Source organism: Hypomesus transpacificus, chromosome 17 (genome assembly GCF_021917145.1).
Source record: "Hypomesus transpacificus isolate Combined female chromosome 17, fHypTra1, whole genome shotgun sequence".
Taxonomy (NCBI): domain Eukaryota; kingdom Metazoa; phylum Chordata; class Actinopteri; order Osmeriformes; family Osmeridae; genus Hypomesus; species Hypomesus transpacificus.
The window spans coordinates 7,658,471-7,677,489 of NC_061076.1; the positions used below are offsets into that span (position 1 = coordinate 7,658,471).

The 19,019-nt window shown below is 39.2% G+C and overlaps 2 protein-coding genes across 2 annotated transcripts in view; both read right to left on the minus strand.

Annotated features, from left to right (window-relative positions):
• ighd (immunoglobulin heavy constant delta) overlaps nt 1-19,019 on the minus strand; it is a 41,338-nt gene that overhangs the window by 19,600 nt on the left and 2,719 nt on the right. Inside the window, exon 3 of the mRNA XM_047039034.1 lies at nt 6,217-6,224. Within this exon, the coding sequence (XP_046894990.1) occupies nt 6,217-6,224 (8 nt within the window). The remainder of the gene's footprint in view (nt 1-6,216; nt 6,225-19,019) is intronic.
• On the minus strand, nt 7,836-18,053 carry LOC124480028 (immunoglobulin gamma-1 heavy chain-like). Its single transcript, XM_047039046.1, has 8 exons — nt 17,944-18,053; nt 17,540-17,848; nt 10,745-10,804; nt 9,903-10,205; nt 9,471-9,749; nt 9,270-9,332; nt 8,764-9,087; nt 7,836-8,037 (listed from the first exon to the last, which is right to left on the minus strand). The coding sequence occupies exons 1-8, from the start codon at nt 17,990-17,992 to the stop codon at nt 7,859-7,861; spliced, it is 1,566 nt and encodes a 521-aa protein (XP_046895002.1). The 5' UTR covers nt 17,993-18,053; the 3' UTR covers nt 7,836-7,858.

Genomic DNA, 19,019 nt, shown 5'->3' on the forward strand with positions numbered 1-19,019 from the left:
ATTCATGTGTAAGCCTCCATTTTCTGTGGCAGGACTCATTTGCAAAAAAAGAGCATGGTGTTGGAATAACTGAGTTTCAATAAAGTATTAAAAAGTAAAAAATAAAAAGCATCTGTTAACAAAAATACCAGATCATTGTAGTAAACTGGCATTTATATTGGAAAATTGTCCAGTTTATATTGTATTTATTCTTCTGTTTAGTAATGTCCATTGGTAGTGTAAGCCAAATATTAAATTAGATTTTCACACATAATAACATTAACTTGGCAAATAGGCCGTTCAAGTTTTAAGCATGCTGCTATATAATGATCAGGCATGCCATGTAAGTTTTTGTTATGGTGTGTATCACTGTGGTTGCCCCCATACACAGTGACACATACCGTGACAAAAACTCCTGTGTTTGGCTCATGCCTCTGTTCAAGCTTGTCATTCAAATTACTTTGAGTTTTCACAAGTAGAAAGTCACAGTAAATGCTTGCCTTAGATATTGCATTTCAAGTTTTACATTTGTGCCTTGTCCACTGAGACTGTGAAAGATAGTCCTTCACAAAAAAAACTAAGTTCATCTCAGCGATTGCAGCATAAGGGGAACTGTACTGTATTTTGAAAAGAACTTGAGAGTCGCCAGTAAGCTAGTCCATTGGAAACTATGGAAATCTGTGTCCTTTCTTTCATTGTTATTCTGTAATGTTTCATCAATACTTAGAACTGTTAGTACAATGCTGACACAAAGCATTATTTAATCTAGCATGTTTCATTACTGGTCAACCAATTAAGGCCAAAACTGTTAGTTGCACTGATGTGGGCAGTTAATCAACAATCTATTTGTTCATCATGTACATCAATGATTTTCACATTGGTTTCATCATTGTGCTTGTTACTGTATTGTTTAACAGCTCATCTAAAACCTTGCACAGCATTTTTCCTGTGGAGAAATGCAGTTATATGCAGATGACCACTCAATAACACTATTTCTTTCTTTAAACAGTATCAAAGGAAACATATGTGCAATTCTGTGCTACAAGGTTGCTGAACAGTATAACAAATCTTAAGGGCCTGATATTGTAATGAAACATGAACACCATTTTATTTTAAATGTTTACGTATTCTCAAAGACCTAAAAAGGCTCCACAAATGCTCAGTTTATTAAATGTAGTGTATTCTCTGAGACTTTGTAAAGTATCTAAGGCCTTTGCCAATCACAATAGTACAGTATGTTCATCTGCAACAACATGTTGCTCCATTAGGTTTTTGTATTGGTGTTAATCACTGTGGCCATTCCAGGACACAGTGATTCAACCCATTACAAAAACTGCTGACACAGACTCTCTCAGATTTCTACTGCTGCCATAACTATTTGCAGCCATCTCTACATGGATGACTGTGCCGAGCATACATTCAAGGTATGTCATAAATATTTGAGGATTTGTAACACTTTGAAATGCCATACAGAAGCTAAATGTGAAGTGCACATCTCTAACTTAGTTAGCTGCATGTTAAAAAGTTACAGTACTGCTAAAAGCAATGGTCTTTTTTGTAAAACTGAAATTGTAAAACATGTATATCCAAAGTGTGCTGAAGACTTTTTAATGTCCCTGATGTCTAAACCTGCATTTTCTCATTTATATTTGTTAGTTTTCATCAAGTCAAGGTAGGGAAATATGTTTTTGTCATTGCCTGTACAGTATCATTGTGTATCATCCCAATTTATGTGGTTGAATACTGGACAAAAACTCTACGGCAATATGATTCACTGTCTCACCATAAATTCATTCCAGTTGCGTACATCATGGTTAAAAGGCAGTGTTTTGATTAAAGTGGAAAACATGCTTACGTACACTCATTGCTGCATTGTATGACTCACCAGAATTTTTTTTTTTGATGTAGAATGTCTCAGCTGTATTGCAGAGGAGAATGTTGTGTCTGCTGACTCAGCTCTGACTGCTGAGGTTTTTGTCATGGCATGTAGCACTGTGCCCCCGTAGTTATCACAATGATACAGGCCTGTACAAAAACCTCCTCTATCACACCACACTGCTGCTGCACCACCGTGAAAATACTGTTTACATGTTTACAGTTTTACGGTTTAAAGGGAGTTTGACCAAAATTAGGTATTCACTTTTACCTGAGAAATTTGTTGCACTTTTGTTCAGTTGTCTCCGGTATTATTCAAATGTATATAGCACACACTGATGTTTGGAGCCTTGGCTCAGAGACGACTATGTTGTGAAGATTAATAAGAATGACCAACAGTACAGTCCTTATGTAGCAGTTTTCTCTCTTTTGAAGACATACTCTATTTGTGGCATACTGTAACATTCTAAACCTAACGTACTGTGGATATTGCAGTCATCCTTCTGTAAAATATGGGTAACATTGTAAAGTGTGACACCTAGGGGTGTTAGTATTGTATTGTTGTAACAAGGATAGCAGACGTAAAGGAAATTATCTCTCTGAGGTCAGAAAGCTCATTTTATGAACATACAAAATACAGAGATAAAAAAACAACAGCTGGTTTACTGAAATGCAGGGGGTTGAAAACCAAAGACAGTCATTGTCTGTTACATCATATATGGTCCTGAAAGCTTTTTTTAATTATTAAAGAATAATTACAGTAAATTAAATAGTCATGTGAAGATAACAATGCATGTTATAATGTAAGATATTAATAAGGAAATACAAGGTAAGATTTGGATTGACATGACAATGAAAAGTACTTCAATTTCTCCCAACACACCTTATTACTTCACACCATGGCCAAGTGATTGGCTGGTGGTTTAGCACTAAAATGGAATGAAGGAAGTTAACCAGTGAGTGGGCATCAGTGTACTACTACTGATCCCACCTGGGCTAGTTTCTCTTGTATTTCCCTTGTACATGATAACATGTTTACATGTACAATGTATACCTGCATACTAATGCTTGACTGTGCATCAAGGCAAGAAAGTGGTATTTGTGGTTTTGTACAGCAAATGGTCCTCTTCGATCAGACTCTTGTGGAGAGTTCCTAATTCAGGATAAAGTGATCTTATAAAAATTGCTCTCCATTCCCCAAACTATTACCCCAAACAACATGGATACATTAGAGGTAGAGGTGAATGTTGTGTCTATGACCTAGCTAAGACCTAGCTTCCCCATGGGTTCTTTCTTATCATGTGACTCCAGTTGCCACGCCAATGTATCCAGTAACCACTTACACTTTGAATGTTTGAATCACACATTGAATTGCTGTTGGTGCCGTTTTTTGATTGCCATTTAACTGTACAACTCATGACAACTATCATCCCTGCAGACATCTTCCATAAGTATGCCTGCGCCTCGTCCAGTAGTCTAATTGTATATTTCGGGACAAGTTATCCCTTACTTCTCAGGTGAGAAATGGTTGAAATGCATGAGAAATACATGGGGTTCCGTGAGAGAGTTGCATGAGACTTGAGAGCCCATTCTAACCGTTACAGACGATAAAGGGAATCTGAGATGGACCTGTCTACAAGGCAACCTCTTTTTTTACCACTAGAGGATAGTGTTTACCTGCTATATGGTGTAATTATATTGATCAGGTGGCAGCCAAGGATAACAAGCCAACGCAGCCATGTCTATCTCCTTCCTGTCATGTGTGCTTGGGAAGTGTATGGTTAGTCGGTTTTAGTTTCTAGCCGAATGCTTACAGTTTTTTTCAAATGCTTACACAATTTTTTTTAACTTGTGCTCTTCTTTTCAAAACTTAACACACAAATCCAACAATTGCACACACGAAATGCAAAATGCCTCGCTTCTCTTGCAAAACGCTAGCCTGGCTATGCCCTCCTACGTACTTTCGCTCAATTTGGATTTTGCTTCAGTAGTAGGTCTGGGAGTTTGACTTTGAAGTCGGTTTTCAGAAACAATTTTTTTGTACGTCCAATCAGCGAACAGAGGGAGTGGCTGAGAATGATGACGTTGATGTTGTGCACTAGTTTGAGTAGTTCAGTAATGGCGGCGGAGAAAGATGCGAGCAAAGCTATTCTGCGGTTGTGGCAACGCTGCCGAATATCCATAAGTTAAAGCCGGAGCAAGAACATTCCTTGCTGAGTTTTGTTGGTGGCCATGATGTTGTGGCCCTCCTCCCCACAGGGTTCGGGAAAAGTTTGATTTTCCAGCTACGGCAGCTAGGTCTGTTACAGTAGTGGTGAAGGAGTTGGCTAAGGAGGACGCTTGCGATTGGTTATGGCAAATAAGAGTGGCTCTGGGCAGATCCAATAGTTTTAAACTTCAACAGAGGACCCGCCTTCAAGGAAGTTAACATTTATCAATGAAGCGATCCCAGACCCTCTGTACAATTATAATGTACTAGGCAGGGGCGGTTTTAGGCACGGGCAGACCGGGCAGCCGCCCGGGGCGGAATTTTTTTATGTCACGTGGGGGGCGCACAAGCATAAAAAAAAAAGAAATCTCTGCGCGTTTTTCTCGTATTTATCCTTTCAGTTTGTGGGGAATTGGCCTATTGGCGCCCCCTTCAGACAGCTACAGGCACCCCTGCTTGCTGAGACGGTGCCGTGCAGCATTTTCGTTGTAGTAGCGGTGCTCGTTCCGTGGGCTGTCGGGGTCAGCCGACGGGGTAGGGGGCGGCACAAGATTTCTTCCTCCCCGGGGGGGGGGGGGGAGGGTCTGGTTAGGACCAGGGTAGCAAAACGAAGCACTGCATGGCATGGGCATCCAGCTCCATAATTCTCTATAAAATACAAAACAACGTAACAATGTCAGTAGATGCCCAACCCAATAGCCTGACTTGGTTGGTGCAAGTCTGATATTTTGGAGAAAGTGTTATGTACATTCCTCCACATAGTCATGTCGAATATTCTTGACTCTGTCACAGTTCCTTTCGAATGGGACCCTGTACAGCTGTTTCATTCTGAGATGATTTTTCGAGAGGACACGGTGTATTGTTGAGAGGCTCACAGTATTTATGTTAGCAAATATTGTGGCATCATTAAGCATATGATTGCGTATTTGAGAAATTGTTATTGCATTATTGGCCAAAACTAAATTCACGATAGCAGTCTCTTGCTCATCAGTGAACATGTGACCTCGCCCACCCCGAAACCTTTGCCTTTCCACTTTGTAGAATATTCAAGAACAGTGTGAGTGTGTGCCATGAACTGTAACATACAGTAATATATATATATTATTTTCTACAATATTGTCAGAATGTCTTCTTACAGTCAGCTCTACTGTTGCACAGTATGATACACTATGTAATCCACCAGACTGTGACCAATCATGCAGTGCACTGCAGTCAATGGATGCTAAAATATATTTATACCATATGCTATGCTGAAATAGCTATTACGTATGTGTACATCAGAACACGTACATTACAGTAGATTGTTACATACCTGTTCTCATTTCTGAATGTACAAACTATACCGGCCACTGTAAAGCGACTCAAATTAGGATGGACTCTGTCCAGCGTCTGTCATAGTTAAACTGTGGTTGATCACATGATCAATGACAGTAGCCCTAATGTCATCAGAAACCACTCTTCTTGTTCCTGGTCTTTGTCCTCCTCCTCTTCCCCTTTCAACTCGTCCTCTTCCTCCTCTTCCTCCCCTTGCTCCCCTTCCAACTCTTCCTCTTTCTCCTCCTCCTCCTCTAATCCAAACTCTGCCTCCTCCTCTGACTCTCCCTTCAACTCCCCATACTCTGTCTGCATCGTTTGCTTCCATTGTTCAAGACCTTTTCTTGACCTTTGGCCTATTTATAGGCCTTTTCTAAAGCCATGATTGGTTGGTGTTAATAAAAGAATAAAGCAATGAGTGTTTGCACATGTGAAGAGTTAGTGTGAGGCACTGATGAATTAGTGTGGCATTTTTATTGGTTGTGTTTGAAAAATGAAATCAAGAAATTCCTGTTTGAATTTTGTGTGTTACGTGGAAAATTGTGTGTTGTGTTTTGCAAAAAGTGTTTTATGAAATTGGAAACTGAGTCAAAGGCCAAAAATGTGCGTATGGTTTTGCAAATTTTAGGTGTGGTTCTGGTGTTTGAGTGTCAGGTTTCAGAAATTGTGTGAAAAGTAAGGAATTTGTGTGTAAGCATTTGAAAAAAACTGTAAGTGTGCACGAGAAGCAACTGCATAGGCACCGCCGCACTGGTGTAGCTGGTGGTAGCTGGTGTATGGTGTAGCCCCCCCCGACCCCATTATTTTAGCTATAAGTTTCTATAAGAGAGCAACGAAATGCCCCCATGGTGGAAACCAAATGACCTGATGCCTATAACCAATCAGTTGTCCAACTGTTCAAATTGTGGAACAGTGTGTGAAAAGATGAGTATGAAATTGAGATGGAAGTTCGCTGACATAGAGATCCCCGATCCGAGAGGCATTTTACAATTTCATGCAGCCAAATATTCTTTATTTTATACAACTTAGGACGTTGACAGCATTGCCTGAATGGGTATTGTCTCAGACAGAGGCGATGGTTTGTTATGTTTTAGTAAAATGTGGATGGGAGCGCTTTTTGGATGCGGCTTTTACATTTTGGATGCGGCCCTTACTTGCGAAACAAGAGGTTAACTCACTGACGTCTACTGTATTAACTTGGCCCAGTAGGCTACTTAATCTTGAGAAATGGGCTGGGAAAAAACACGTCCAACAATCGTAACTGCCTTTAGGTTAAAAATTGTTCAATTGTGAGGGATTCATGATTGATTTAACACAATTTTCCCCTTCAATTTCATTTATTCATTATTATATAAAATCTAAAGCAATTAGATGCCGATTGAATAATACTGAATAAAGCATTAACTGCTCATTGACGCTCTGGATAAGAGTGTCTACTAAATGACTAAATGTAAATGTCATTGCAAAGGAGTTTATTTGTGGCCCTGACAGTTTCTAGACAGTTTCAGTGCCGCAGGTGCAGCCACAAGGGAACAGCAAAGGGGAAGCTGCACTCACAGAACTCTATTATTAGACAACCTAGAAACCATCACAGAATGACTGTTAACAGCCCTGCTGCTGTACATTTGCATTTGTGTAATGATCTAAATATATAATACAATATGTAAATGTATTTTTTTTTAGTTTATATTTTATATTTTAGTTAAATTATTAATGAAAGCAAACTATTGTATTTTTCCACTTGATGTCAAAGAAGAAGAGGAATCAAAGGAGAAACATGTTCTGAAGCTTTATTTCTGGTTTATTATATATTTGATTAAAAGTGAAGTGACAAGGCATAGAATATCGCTCTGATTAAATCAAGATTGTTTTAAAGCATCAAAAGAAGAAGAAAGGCATCAAAGAAATGCACACATACTGTAGATGGTGAAGCAAACATCTCTTAAAATAAAAAAGTTATCATCCAGTTGTATACACAGATGACATTGAGTAAAGTGCTACATTCTGCCGGCAACACACTTAACAAAAACCTCAGTGGTGTTGATGCAAAAGGAAATACATTAAGATTAATACAGCAAGTACTTTTGTCACACGTGTAGAAAAAAACATTATTTCATGGGTCATTGCTAAATAATTGGCAATGGCAATAGACAACTACAAATACTTTTTCCAAATTGTTGCCAACAAAACTTTTACCAAGTGTTTGAGATCATAATGTGTTGCATGACATGGATATGATATATTGCGTTATGTACTGTTCATTGAGAGATAAAAGACTGATATGCTGGACAGTGCACATGACCATCACCTCCAAATTCACTTCTTCATCTGGAAAATAAATACAAACTCAATTTAGCCATACTGTACCAGGAAGATGCTAAGCAGTTGATCTGATTGAGTTGATTAAGAATCAGAAGATCATTATACAAATACAAATACATATCCACAAAACTCTATTTCAATTAGAATGTAGTGTTCAGTTCAACATTTTGTCAGTAAACGTAGCAGTACCTTGGCAAGACTGAATAGCATGCTGTAAGTGAAGGAGAGGAGGAAGAGAAAGATGAAGGTGGAGGTGGTGGACCAAAGGCTCTTGAATTCATCATCTTCATCCCCTTCTTCTCTGCAGCTTAGTGCAAAGCCTGTCTCGGGTTCTGGAGCTAATGATCGAACAGGGACAGAGAGAGGTCACGAGGAGAGGTCATACACTGGGAACACTTTGTTTGAGTGTATGTGCAACTGCTTCCTTTCATTTAAAGATGTGACATTTATTTTAGCAGTAGCTATTCACTCCTCGTCAACATAAACGGTGCTACTGTACATATTAAAGTATTGATAGACAAGCAATTTTCTAGTATTCTTAGTATTTCTGTTGTTGCATTGATTGAGATGCTTTGCAATAGGATGACCAACTGTGTTAATAACTATGTCAATTCAATTCACTTTAGATTATTTGCTCTAGGCTAATATTATGTCAATGTTTCAGGTAATAGTTGATAAAAGTTTTTTGTTCTTTTTTTGTGTGTTTTTTTAAATACAATATTGTCATAGTCATTGCAGCATGGACTAGATCAGACATAATCACTGTGATTGTCATGAAACAAAACTATTTATTATGCAGAAACATTTATTAAAAAGCACATGCAACAAAGACCCACAACATCAACTTACTGACACCATATAAAGCCAATATCACACACAATAAACATAACAATGACGGTATTATTTTTTGTTGAACAAAGACTGTAAAAAGACACAAGTGGTGACTAGATGGTGACAACATTAGTAGCTTCACAGGACAGAAACACATGCAGACACATACTTCACGTTAGAACATTCAACCACATACAAATGGTATTATCTTGTTTTGTTTTCACAAGAGTTACCCTGAGCTTTGGACACTGTTTTCTGCTTTGGGACAGAGTTTTCATCTGAGCCATTAAGGGCAGCGCAGGTCACTTGAAAGCCTTCTTTTTCCCAATCATCCTTGGTTATCTCCAGAACACTGGTAACCAAATATGTGGAGCCATTAAGAATTTTCTGAGGCGGGCTGGTAATTCCATCGTGGTATGTTCCATCGCTCCTCCACTTGATTTGGTAGTCACATGGAGTAGAGCTGGTCATCAGGCATGCCAGTTTCACTTTCTTTTCACTCGATTTCAGCTCTTCCTCTGAGGGGAGGTTGACAACAACGGTAGGATGTTCTCCACCTGATAATGACATTGTTGTTAGAACCATCTTTAACTCAGGGTTGCCATTGAGCTTGGATGGCAGCCCTCCAAAATGTTTTTAGCAGTTGATTATTTGTGAAATCATTTAAGTTTGCTGGTGATGGCCATAGTGTTGTGTATAGTCTTTCAAATTCAGTTTGGTAGTAGGTGAGATGGCATACTTCCTGCTTTTGGAGACTTATCACGTGTTGAGGAGTCTCCATTTTGAAGAGAGGGGCAGTTAACTTAAAAAAAAAAAAAAAGTAACATTCCATGTTAATATCAAGGTGATAAACATACAATGAGTGAGAACATTCGTGAATGTACAGTACATTAGGTGAATGCATATGTATGTATTATAACACTACATCATTAAAGTGTACCATTAGTGATCTTCTCAATAATGGTTTTTCCATGGTGAACGACTTCACAAGTGTATTCAGGCTTGTTCTTCCAGTCTGTCATATTGACCTTCAGGAAACTGTTGGCAGAGTAGAGTCCAGACTTCTGTACTCCAGGCAATGTTGTGCCATCAACAACTTTGTTGTTCTGCTTCCATTTGACTGTAAAGATGCCTGGAGCAAAATCTTCGATCATACACACCAAGTATTGGGTGTTTCCACTTGGTACGGGCATCAAAGTCACTGTTGGAGACTGGACCACTAAACAGGAGAACGTAGCAATGAAATTTACCATCTTGTAAATTCCTAACACACAGAACTATAATACGATAATCCACAATCATGTCTTGGGATGATTAATAAATACAATTATTGTACCATTTTACATGCAATCAAAATCAATAGATGTATTACCTCTTTTAATGATGTTGGCTTCTTTGTTACCACCTGGATGCTCTACGGCACATTGGACAGTCTTGGTTTTGTCCCAGTCTTTCTGTTGGATGCGAATGTGACTAACTCCCATGTACTTTCCTCCATCACTCTGGACCGTGGGGTATTGAACAAAGTCTGTCAAGTCACTCCCTCCACTTGTCCATTTGAAAGTTACACTGCCCGGACTAAAGCCAGTTGCAAGACAGCCAAGAGTGGAGACTTTATTGACTTCGCCTCCACATTGACTAAAAGTCAGTAGGGAGGATGGGGCTGTTGGCACATCTGCAATAAGAGCGAAAGATCATCAACCTTTACTGGTTTGACTGTTTTTTATTGATCAAAGATCAATTGTGTTCCAAAGGGTTCAACACTTTAAGTATATCTACATAATGTAGTTTTTAAAAATATTTTTTTTCACAAATAAAAACAATGGTGTGGATTTAAGTTGATGTTTATGTACAGTAGGTTACTATATCAATATATCAGCCATAGGCATAACGCCATCAATCCAGCTACCAAAGCTCAAGTAGAAAAAACATTTTACATAGAACTATGAACTTGGTGGTCGTTTTTTTTAAATAGTACTGTGCACTTTAACAATCAGTACAGATACTGTACAGTATTATACAAATAATAGCACTGCTGTAACGTATATACAAATAATTCCTGCACATATTCTACGAACATAACAAACGTCAAGAACAAACCACTTCTGCTTTATTCCACAGGATGTGAAAACCTAGAAATGTTTAAAATGGCATAAATAATTGTAACTAGATTATTCTATTGAAAAACAAGTTAAGGAGTTAAAGTGAACTTACCATTTGAAACAGTGACTTGAGTCCCTTTACCCCAGTAGTCAAAAGTATCACAGTGCTCTGTCTCCACTCACTGCCCGTGCAAAAACTTACCACACATGAAATAAGTCCTAGAACTCGTGAAAAATATGGAAATCCAAATAATTCCAAGATATGATCCCTACATTTCCAGACAATTAATTTTAAGGATAAATATTCTAAAATGAATGATTGCTTTAATAAGCTTTTTTTGTTCATGTTTAAAGAACACCATCAATACCTACAAAGGTTGTATTAAAAGTTAATTTCCTTCAGAGACTTACCCTTTAAATTGAATTAAATGGAGTAGTCATGTCTGTTGATTGTTTTCACATGTTCAGTTTGTATTAAATAATCGATTTTACACCACGGTTTTTGAACACCCATGTTTCACTGTGGCCCCCAACCCATGTCACCGTGATATACACTAGAACAAAAACAACTAACTATATATCAGCAGAATCCTAACTGGAGACTGCTCCTAGCAAAATTATTTATTCTGAAACAGTGTACTTGCAACAAGGCACTGAAGTACTTTATGTAATTGATATATTTTTTTACATATGCAAATATTTTGATATTGTTGTTTAAGGTTAAATATTTGTTGACTAGTATCCATAACCCTTTGATCAACAATGTAAGTTTGGTTTGTCAGGAAGGATGGTGGCTGCTGTACACCAATTCCTTTTATATTTGGTAACAGCAGTTTTGTTTGAATTTGAATTGATAATTGCTAACATTCTCAGAGGAGCAGACCGTTTTTGTATGGTAAAAAATCATAGTGCGTCCCACGAATCACAATGATGCACACCAGGACAAAAACCCCTCCTTCTCACCAAACAACTTCAGTAGACACAAGGACATTTGTTACAGAAGATGTACAGCATACCACATTAATGTAAGTTGAATAAAAATGTAATTACAACATTTATGTTTTTTGTTTTGTTTGTATCTGTGTGTGGGATCAGGCACAAACAGGATAGCTATAGAGAAGTTTGTGAGTATTAATTTATATAAAATACAGAATCATTGTAATTACCTATGTGCAGTATCTTAGTTATGGTATACTGCACTATATACGTAAATAAATCTACAGGGGCATGTGTGTGAGTTTGAATGATTTATCTATTAAATCATTGATTTATCTATTAAATCATTATCTATTAGACCGGCCACTCCACAGAGACTGCCCTCCTTTCAGTCACCACTGCCCTCCAGTCTGCCAGAGCGGCTTCCAGGTCATCCGTCATCATTCTGCTGGACCTTTCTGCGGCGTTGGATACGGTTAACCACCAGATCCTGCTCTCCAGACTTTCTGAGATGGGCATCACTGGCACTGCACTCCAGTGGATCTCATCCTACCTGTCGGGAAGATCCTTCCAGGTCTCCTGGGGAGGCAAACTGTCAGGCCCTCGCCAGCTCTCCACTGGTGTCCCACAGGGCTCCGTCCTTGGTCCCCTCCTCTTCTCTCTGTACACCACCTCACTTGGACCAATCATCATCTCCCATGGCTTCTCCTACCACTGCTACGCTGACGACACGCAGCTGTACCTGTCGTTCCCTCCGACCGATCCGGGGATCTCAGCTAGGATTGACTCCTGCCTCGCAGACATCTCCGCCTGGATGACTGAGCACCACCTCCAGCTGAACCTTGCCAAAACGGAACTTCTCATCATCCCGGCCAAACCCTCCATCTCCCATGACCTCTCAATCACCCTGGGATCTGCGACGGTGACCCCTTCATCCTCTGCCAGGAACCTTGGGGTTACCATGGATGACAAGCTCTCCCTCACGGCCCACATTGCTGCAGTCTCCCGGTCGTGTAGATTCACCCTCTACAACATCCGGAAGATCAGGAGATACCTGTCTGAGCACTCCACCCAGCTGCTTGTCCAAGCACTTGTCCTCTCCAAGTTGGACTACTGCAACTCGCTGCTCGCCGGTCTCCCATCATGCGCAACCCGCCCTCTTCAGAGGATTCAGAACGCAGCGGCCCGCCTGGTCTACAATCTACCCAGACGCTCCCACGTTACCCCGCTCCTCATCTCCCTCCACTGGCTACCCATAACGGCCCGCATCAGATTCAAGACCCTGGTACTGACCTTCCGAGCAGTGAATGGGACTGCGCCCGACTACATCAGGTCTCTCCTGCAGCCTTACACCCCCACCCGCCACGTACGGTCTTCTTCAGACAACCGCCTGGTGGTCCCACTTCTCAAGACCGCTTGGTCCCAGCACAAGCTCTTCTCCTGCCTGGCACCCCAGTGGTGGAATCAACTCCCCACCTCCATCAGAGACACGGACTGTCTCTCCACCTTCAAGAGAAGGCTCAAGACGCACTTGTTCCGGGAGTACAATGGTACTTAGGAATGGTTTGCTGAACCCAACACTAGTTTCCTCAAGGATCACAATGACTCTTGCTTAGACTGTTGCTCTTGTTGGTTAGTGGTAGCTGATTTAAACTGTTGTATTCTATTTTAGTTAATTCTATTTTTTTTTTATTATTATTATTTTTTTTATTGATTTCCTACAGGTACACCTGCACTTAGAGATTAATGTTGTGTAATTTTAACTTGTTTAACTACATGCTCTCATGGTTTCTTCCCTTTAGCACTATTTTTTGGTTGTTCACAATATGTACTTCTTGTTTTTGACTACCCGCAATGCTGTGGGGCTATCTTGTTGTTATTATCAGTGACCTGTGCACTTTGTAAAGCTCTCTCTTGGAAGTCGCTTTGGATAAAAGCGTCTGCTAAATGAATAAATGTAAATGTAAATGTATTAATTCACCTTGTAACAAGTTGGTACCAGGACAGGTCAATACTAATTCTGAGAGATTCAAAACAAATGTAGAAAAGAATGCTGTCCTATATTTTAGCAAAGTAACAACTGTTTCTAAAAACTAAATATTTTGTTATAACATATTCAACTATATCAATATATATATTAAACATATTGCACACAATAAAAAAATAATATTATTTATACACAATTAGCAAATGTATTATTGTGTCAAAGTGAGATAAAGCAGTTTCCTGTAGTGATTCCACAGGGAATAAAACATCTAATTTACAAATTACAGTATATTGTGTGTGTGTATCCTTTGTCATGGGGAAAAAGCAAAGACAGTGAAACTGAAAGCTCTCCAACATGAATCTTCATGAATCCATAAAATACTCGATGTAAAGACCAGTTTGAGAACAAAACTCGTTAAGTAAGTCGTATATCGATCTATCGATCTAACTTTTATATATATATTTTTTTTCTTCATAAAATATTTAACAAAGTCAGGATAGAAACATAACATACAGTTGTTTGCTAGTCTATGTGATTGCTATCTAATACCAGACGTGAAATGTAGAGGTGATTTTCAATTGTATAACTGCTAACTAAAAAATGTACAACAAACCACTCTGTATAATATTGGAAGCAAAACCTGTCAAAATGTTAATCTCATAACAGTAGGGATGCATTGAAAGGAGGAATGTCCTTATTGAACTATTTTTTGCTTCTTAGTGGACCTCATATCCAAATAAAATAAAATATTATTTGTATAGCCCTTTTTACAAGCAATGTCAGAGTGCTTCACATACTTCCATAGAACTGCCCCTTAGCAAACTTAAAACCTCAAGGAAAACAAGGAAAAGTGCCTGGAAAAGTTCAGCTTTCTATGGATGTACAACTCATTTGTTAATCATTAAAAAAGGATTGGTGGCATGTATTGATTGTACAAACTGTTCTTAAGCATGATCGTTTGTACCTTTGAATGATGGTGTATCAAATGTCATTGTTTAAAAAATATGAGGTGAATGGTGAGTGGCTTGCTGTTCAATAGTATCCAGATCAGTCAATTCTTTCGTTTTTTTATTACACTAAGAATCTTATTTTTGACTGCTCTATTCTCCATGACTCAGAGAGACTCACTTGGACTCTCACACAGAGACTGTTCATAGGGAGTAGTAGCAGGTCTGTGAAGAGGTGGTGAACGTGTAATGAGTATTTATGCGTAGAAGAAGCACATTCAAACAAGTTTGCTTCAGGATCAGACATTTTCCTTCCCAACTCATTTGGAAAGAGTTTTTGTAAACATCTACTGTTGTTTTCAAGTACAGTGTATGTCGGGCACAGTAATACACAGCTGTGTCTTCAGTCTGTAGACTCTGTCCTGTTAAAGTCAGAGTGCGACTGGAACCCTCTGCTGTTAAACTAAACTTATTTTTTAGGGAGTCTTTGTTCTCTAATCCTTTAGTATAAATGCTCCCAATCCATTCCAGTCCTTTCCCTGCAGGCTGTCGAATCCATGCAGTCCAGTAGCCACCAGGACTAACAGAGTAGGAGACCTGACAGGTAATGGTCAGTGCTTGACCTGGCTGGACAGTCATAGAGGCTGGCTGGGTGAGTTGTTCACTGTTCACACCTAACAAAAAGAAATGATAATAAAACAATGTAAAAGTAGGTAAAAATAACATATTTTGTTTATATCAGATTAAATGTCACTTTTAAGAGCTGTTAATGCCCCCTAAAATCTAAGAGACTCACAGGATGTACCTGCCAGCAGCAGCAGCAGCAGAGAAACAGAGAACATGGTTGATGGTGTTGAAGATTAACTGGAGGGAGATAGTCTTCTCTACTGATTGTGAGAAAGTGTTCATACTCTCTTTATACTGTATACAGAGAAGGGGAGGAGTGTTTCCTACTTTGCATCCATAGCACTTCTTAAAAACTGAATGAAAACTCAAAAACTCAAGAACTTCAGCACTGAAACCAGCGCAGTAAAATAATGTTTAATAACTATACTTCATTGCAATTTACTACTTAACTTTTTTGACAATCAGATATTTTCCAATAGAAAGTGAATACTAAATACTCTCTCTCCTTCTCCCTCTCTTACCGACTCTCTCTTCCTTTCTTAAAAAATAATATATATATTGGGTCAGATGGCTGAGCGGTTAGGGAGTTGGGCTATGAATCAGAAGGTTGATGGTTCGATTCCTGGCCGTGCCAAATGACGTTGTGTCCTTGGGCAAGGCACTTCACCCTACTTGCCTCAGGGAGAATGTGTCTGTACTTGCTGTAAGTCACTCTGGATAAGAGCGTCTGCTAAATGACTAAATGTAAATGTAATATATATAAACATTCGAGCAATGGGACAGGACAAATGATTTTTATTGTGATAAGCTCAAATGCTCTATTGTGGAGATGTTTTTAGCGCAGTCACATTTCATTGTCTCTCATGTGAGATCAGTGTTGATCAGTTTTTGAACAGCTTTGCAGCCTCCTTTGTCACTGTGGCCTCGAGCACAGTAATAAACAGCAGAGTCTTCTGTCTTCAGGCTCTTCACCTCCAACTTCATCTGGTTCTTAGAGCTGTCTTTACTAATAATGAACTGACCCTGTAGAGACTGTGCATAGGAAGCACTAGTGCCAGTGTCAATGTATCCAATCCACTCTAGTCCTTTCCCTGGTTTCTGCCTTATCCAGTGCATCCAATAGCTACTCATAGAGAATCCAGACACAATACATGACACGGTGACTGGGTCTCCTGGTCTCTTCACCACTGGTTCTGAAGAGGTGAGAGACTGGGTCTGAACAGCTGAAAAACAGAAAAAGAGTTGAGATGAAGGAGCTCAGCCAACAGATAAGGACACCTCCTCTCCTCTTTCCTCCCCTGGACAGAGACAACTCTGTTTCTTACTCACCTGGAATTAGAACCAGGAGAAACACACATTCTAGAACTCTCATGATGAAGACGTTCTCGGGTTCTGAGGAAGGCAGGTGTGTTCTGGTAGTGGTTTCTGTGGAGTAAGGGGGGAGTCTGTGGAGTCTGGTTAAATCAGAGTCTAACAGCAGTGGGAGGAGACATGGGTCTTTTTAGAAAAATATTTGCATATTCACAGACATGAAGGGATCATTAATACCAGAGGGAATACATAAGTTATTGGACATTGGAGCAGCACTGGTGCACTGTCACTCTTTGACAAATCCTTAATTGTTTAGCCGTCATTCATGCAGGAGTGACACGTATATTGTGATTAGTGTCCAGGTCTACATACACAGCTTTGTCTTCAGTCTTATTATGTCCCTGTACAGCCATGGTGCTGCTCAGGGACAGTAGCTACAGTATAGCTTCATGGGATGTACCTAGATTTACTGACAGAATATCCAGGACCATTACAGATGAATCTCTTAATAATGCATACCATTTTAAAGTAAACTCATTAATAACCTTCTGGTTACAATGACTGTACTGTATAATTCAGCAATAGCTAGTTGATTTAGTATAGTTTTGTTTATGGATTGATGGTGTTTTGTCCTTCTCACAGGCAGCAAAGATTATACAGAAATATGCAGGGTTCATAAGAATGGAAAAACTGGTTAATTAGTCCTGCATAATCATTTCATGATATCATATGTGTCATGAATCATGAAATAATTGAGTGGGTTGGTTGATGGAAGGATGACTGGCTGGAAAGGTTGAATGGGTGGATGGATGAATGAATGCACGGATGGATGGATCAATAATTACTTAAAAAGACATAGAATTTAAATACAACTGTTACCATTATAAACACTTCACTTGGGCTGAAGGATTGATTACATGTTTAGAACCATAAAAGATAAAATTCACCATATTTATTTCATGTCAAGATCCTTTAACAGTTTCAGTGCTATAGTTTTAGTTCACTATAACTTCTCTCAACTCTTATGTAGATAGTGTTACACCAGGAGGCCATGTTGTGTTTCTGTACAGCTGCGTCACCATCTCCTGTCACTGTGTCTCTCGAGCACAGTAGTAAACAGCAGAGTCCTCTACTGTCAGACTCCTGGCCTCCAAGTACTGTGTGCTGGTGGAGACATCCTCAGTCAGGGTGAAGTGATCTTTAAAAGAGTCTGCATATACTATATTAGTAGTACCACAGTTTACTCTCCCAATCCATTCCAGAGCTTTCCCTTGTTTCTGCCTTATCCAGTGCATGTAGAAGCTTGTCATTGTAAACCCAGAGGTTTGACAGACCAGTTTAACAGTGTCTCCAGGTCTTTTAACTTGAGATGGAGACTGATCAAGCTTGACATCTTCACACCACACACCTAAACACAAATAGAAGTATAAAACATTTAAATTCGGTATATTGTACAGACAGTGAAATTTCAGTCAAATTCATAATCTCACAATGTTTACTTACTCTGTGTGAACACAACAAGAGCTAAACTCCAGACAGTCCTCAGCTCCATGTGTAGCAGGGATAATTCCACAAGGCTCAGTAATAAGAGTAGAGCAGAGCTGTGATGTCAGTTCAAGCCTTGTAGAATGAGAGGAATGGAGATGAGAGTATGGTTATAAGGAGTTTAAGGGAGGGATGCTTTGCATAGACCACTCTCTAGACGTTCAAATAGGAACTGTGATGATGAGATCACTTAGACTCACTGTATCCTGCCTCTTCATGTCTTTGTCTCTCCTAGTCTCTCGCTCTCCCTCCCCTCTCTCTCTTAAAAAGAATTACATGTTATTTTAAAATGTGTTGAATCCTTGACAATGCATTACATTACATTGATTTTGAATAGTTACGGACTTAGTATCACTGTGCATTGTTTCTATTTTGAACTAGCTAGATAGTATTTTTAGGTTAATTGGACATGTCACTGCATTTCATCCACCCCATAAATTAATATTCTGTGTAAATCCCCTACCCAAAACTTTTCACCCCAAATTTGTTTTATTTATAGAATGGGGCGGGATCAGTCTGACACTGTCAGGCTCAGTTATACTTTGGCCTTCACTAGTAAATGGCCTTTTACTTTGATCTCTTGTTATTATGTTTTGATCACAGTCTCACCTCAGTGCCTCTTACAGTGAGATCCGTGTTGATCAGTTTTTGAACAGTTGTGAAGACATCTGTGAAGGAACTACTCATGTCAAATCCAGAGATAGTGTAACATTACATTGTCAATTCATTATCATTATATTATTTGATTTTGTATTCTCATTTGTTTTAGGCAATTATCTGTGGAGATTAATTAAACGATTAATAACCTGGATGTTGGGACTATTCTGGATACACAGATAATAGTTTATGTTTTGTGCTGTTATGCCAATGCTTCGCATTAAAGAAAGAAAAGTTGTTTTTCACCAGTTCACCTGTGTCTTATCTGTAACTTTACCCCCGCTGAAGAGATTGGATCATTTGCTGTGATGGCTTCAGAAAGATAAAGTCACAATAGTACAGGTTAGAGTGTGTGATTTTCCAGGTTTATGACCACT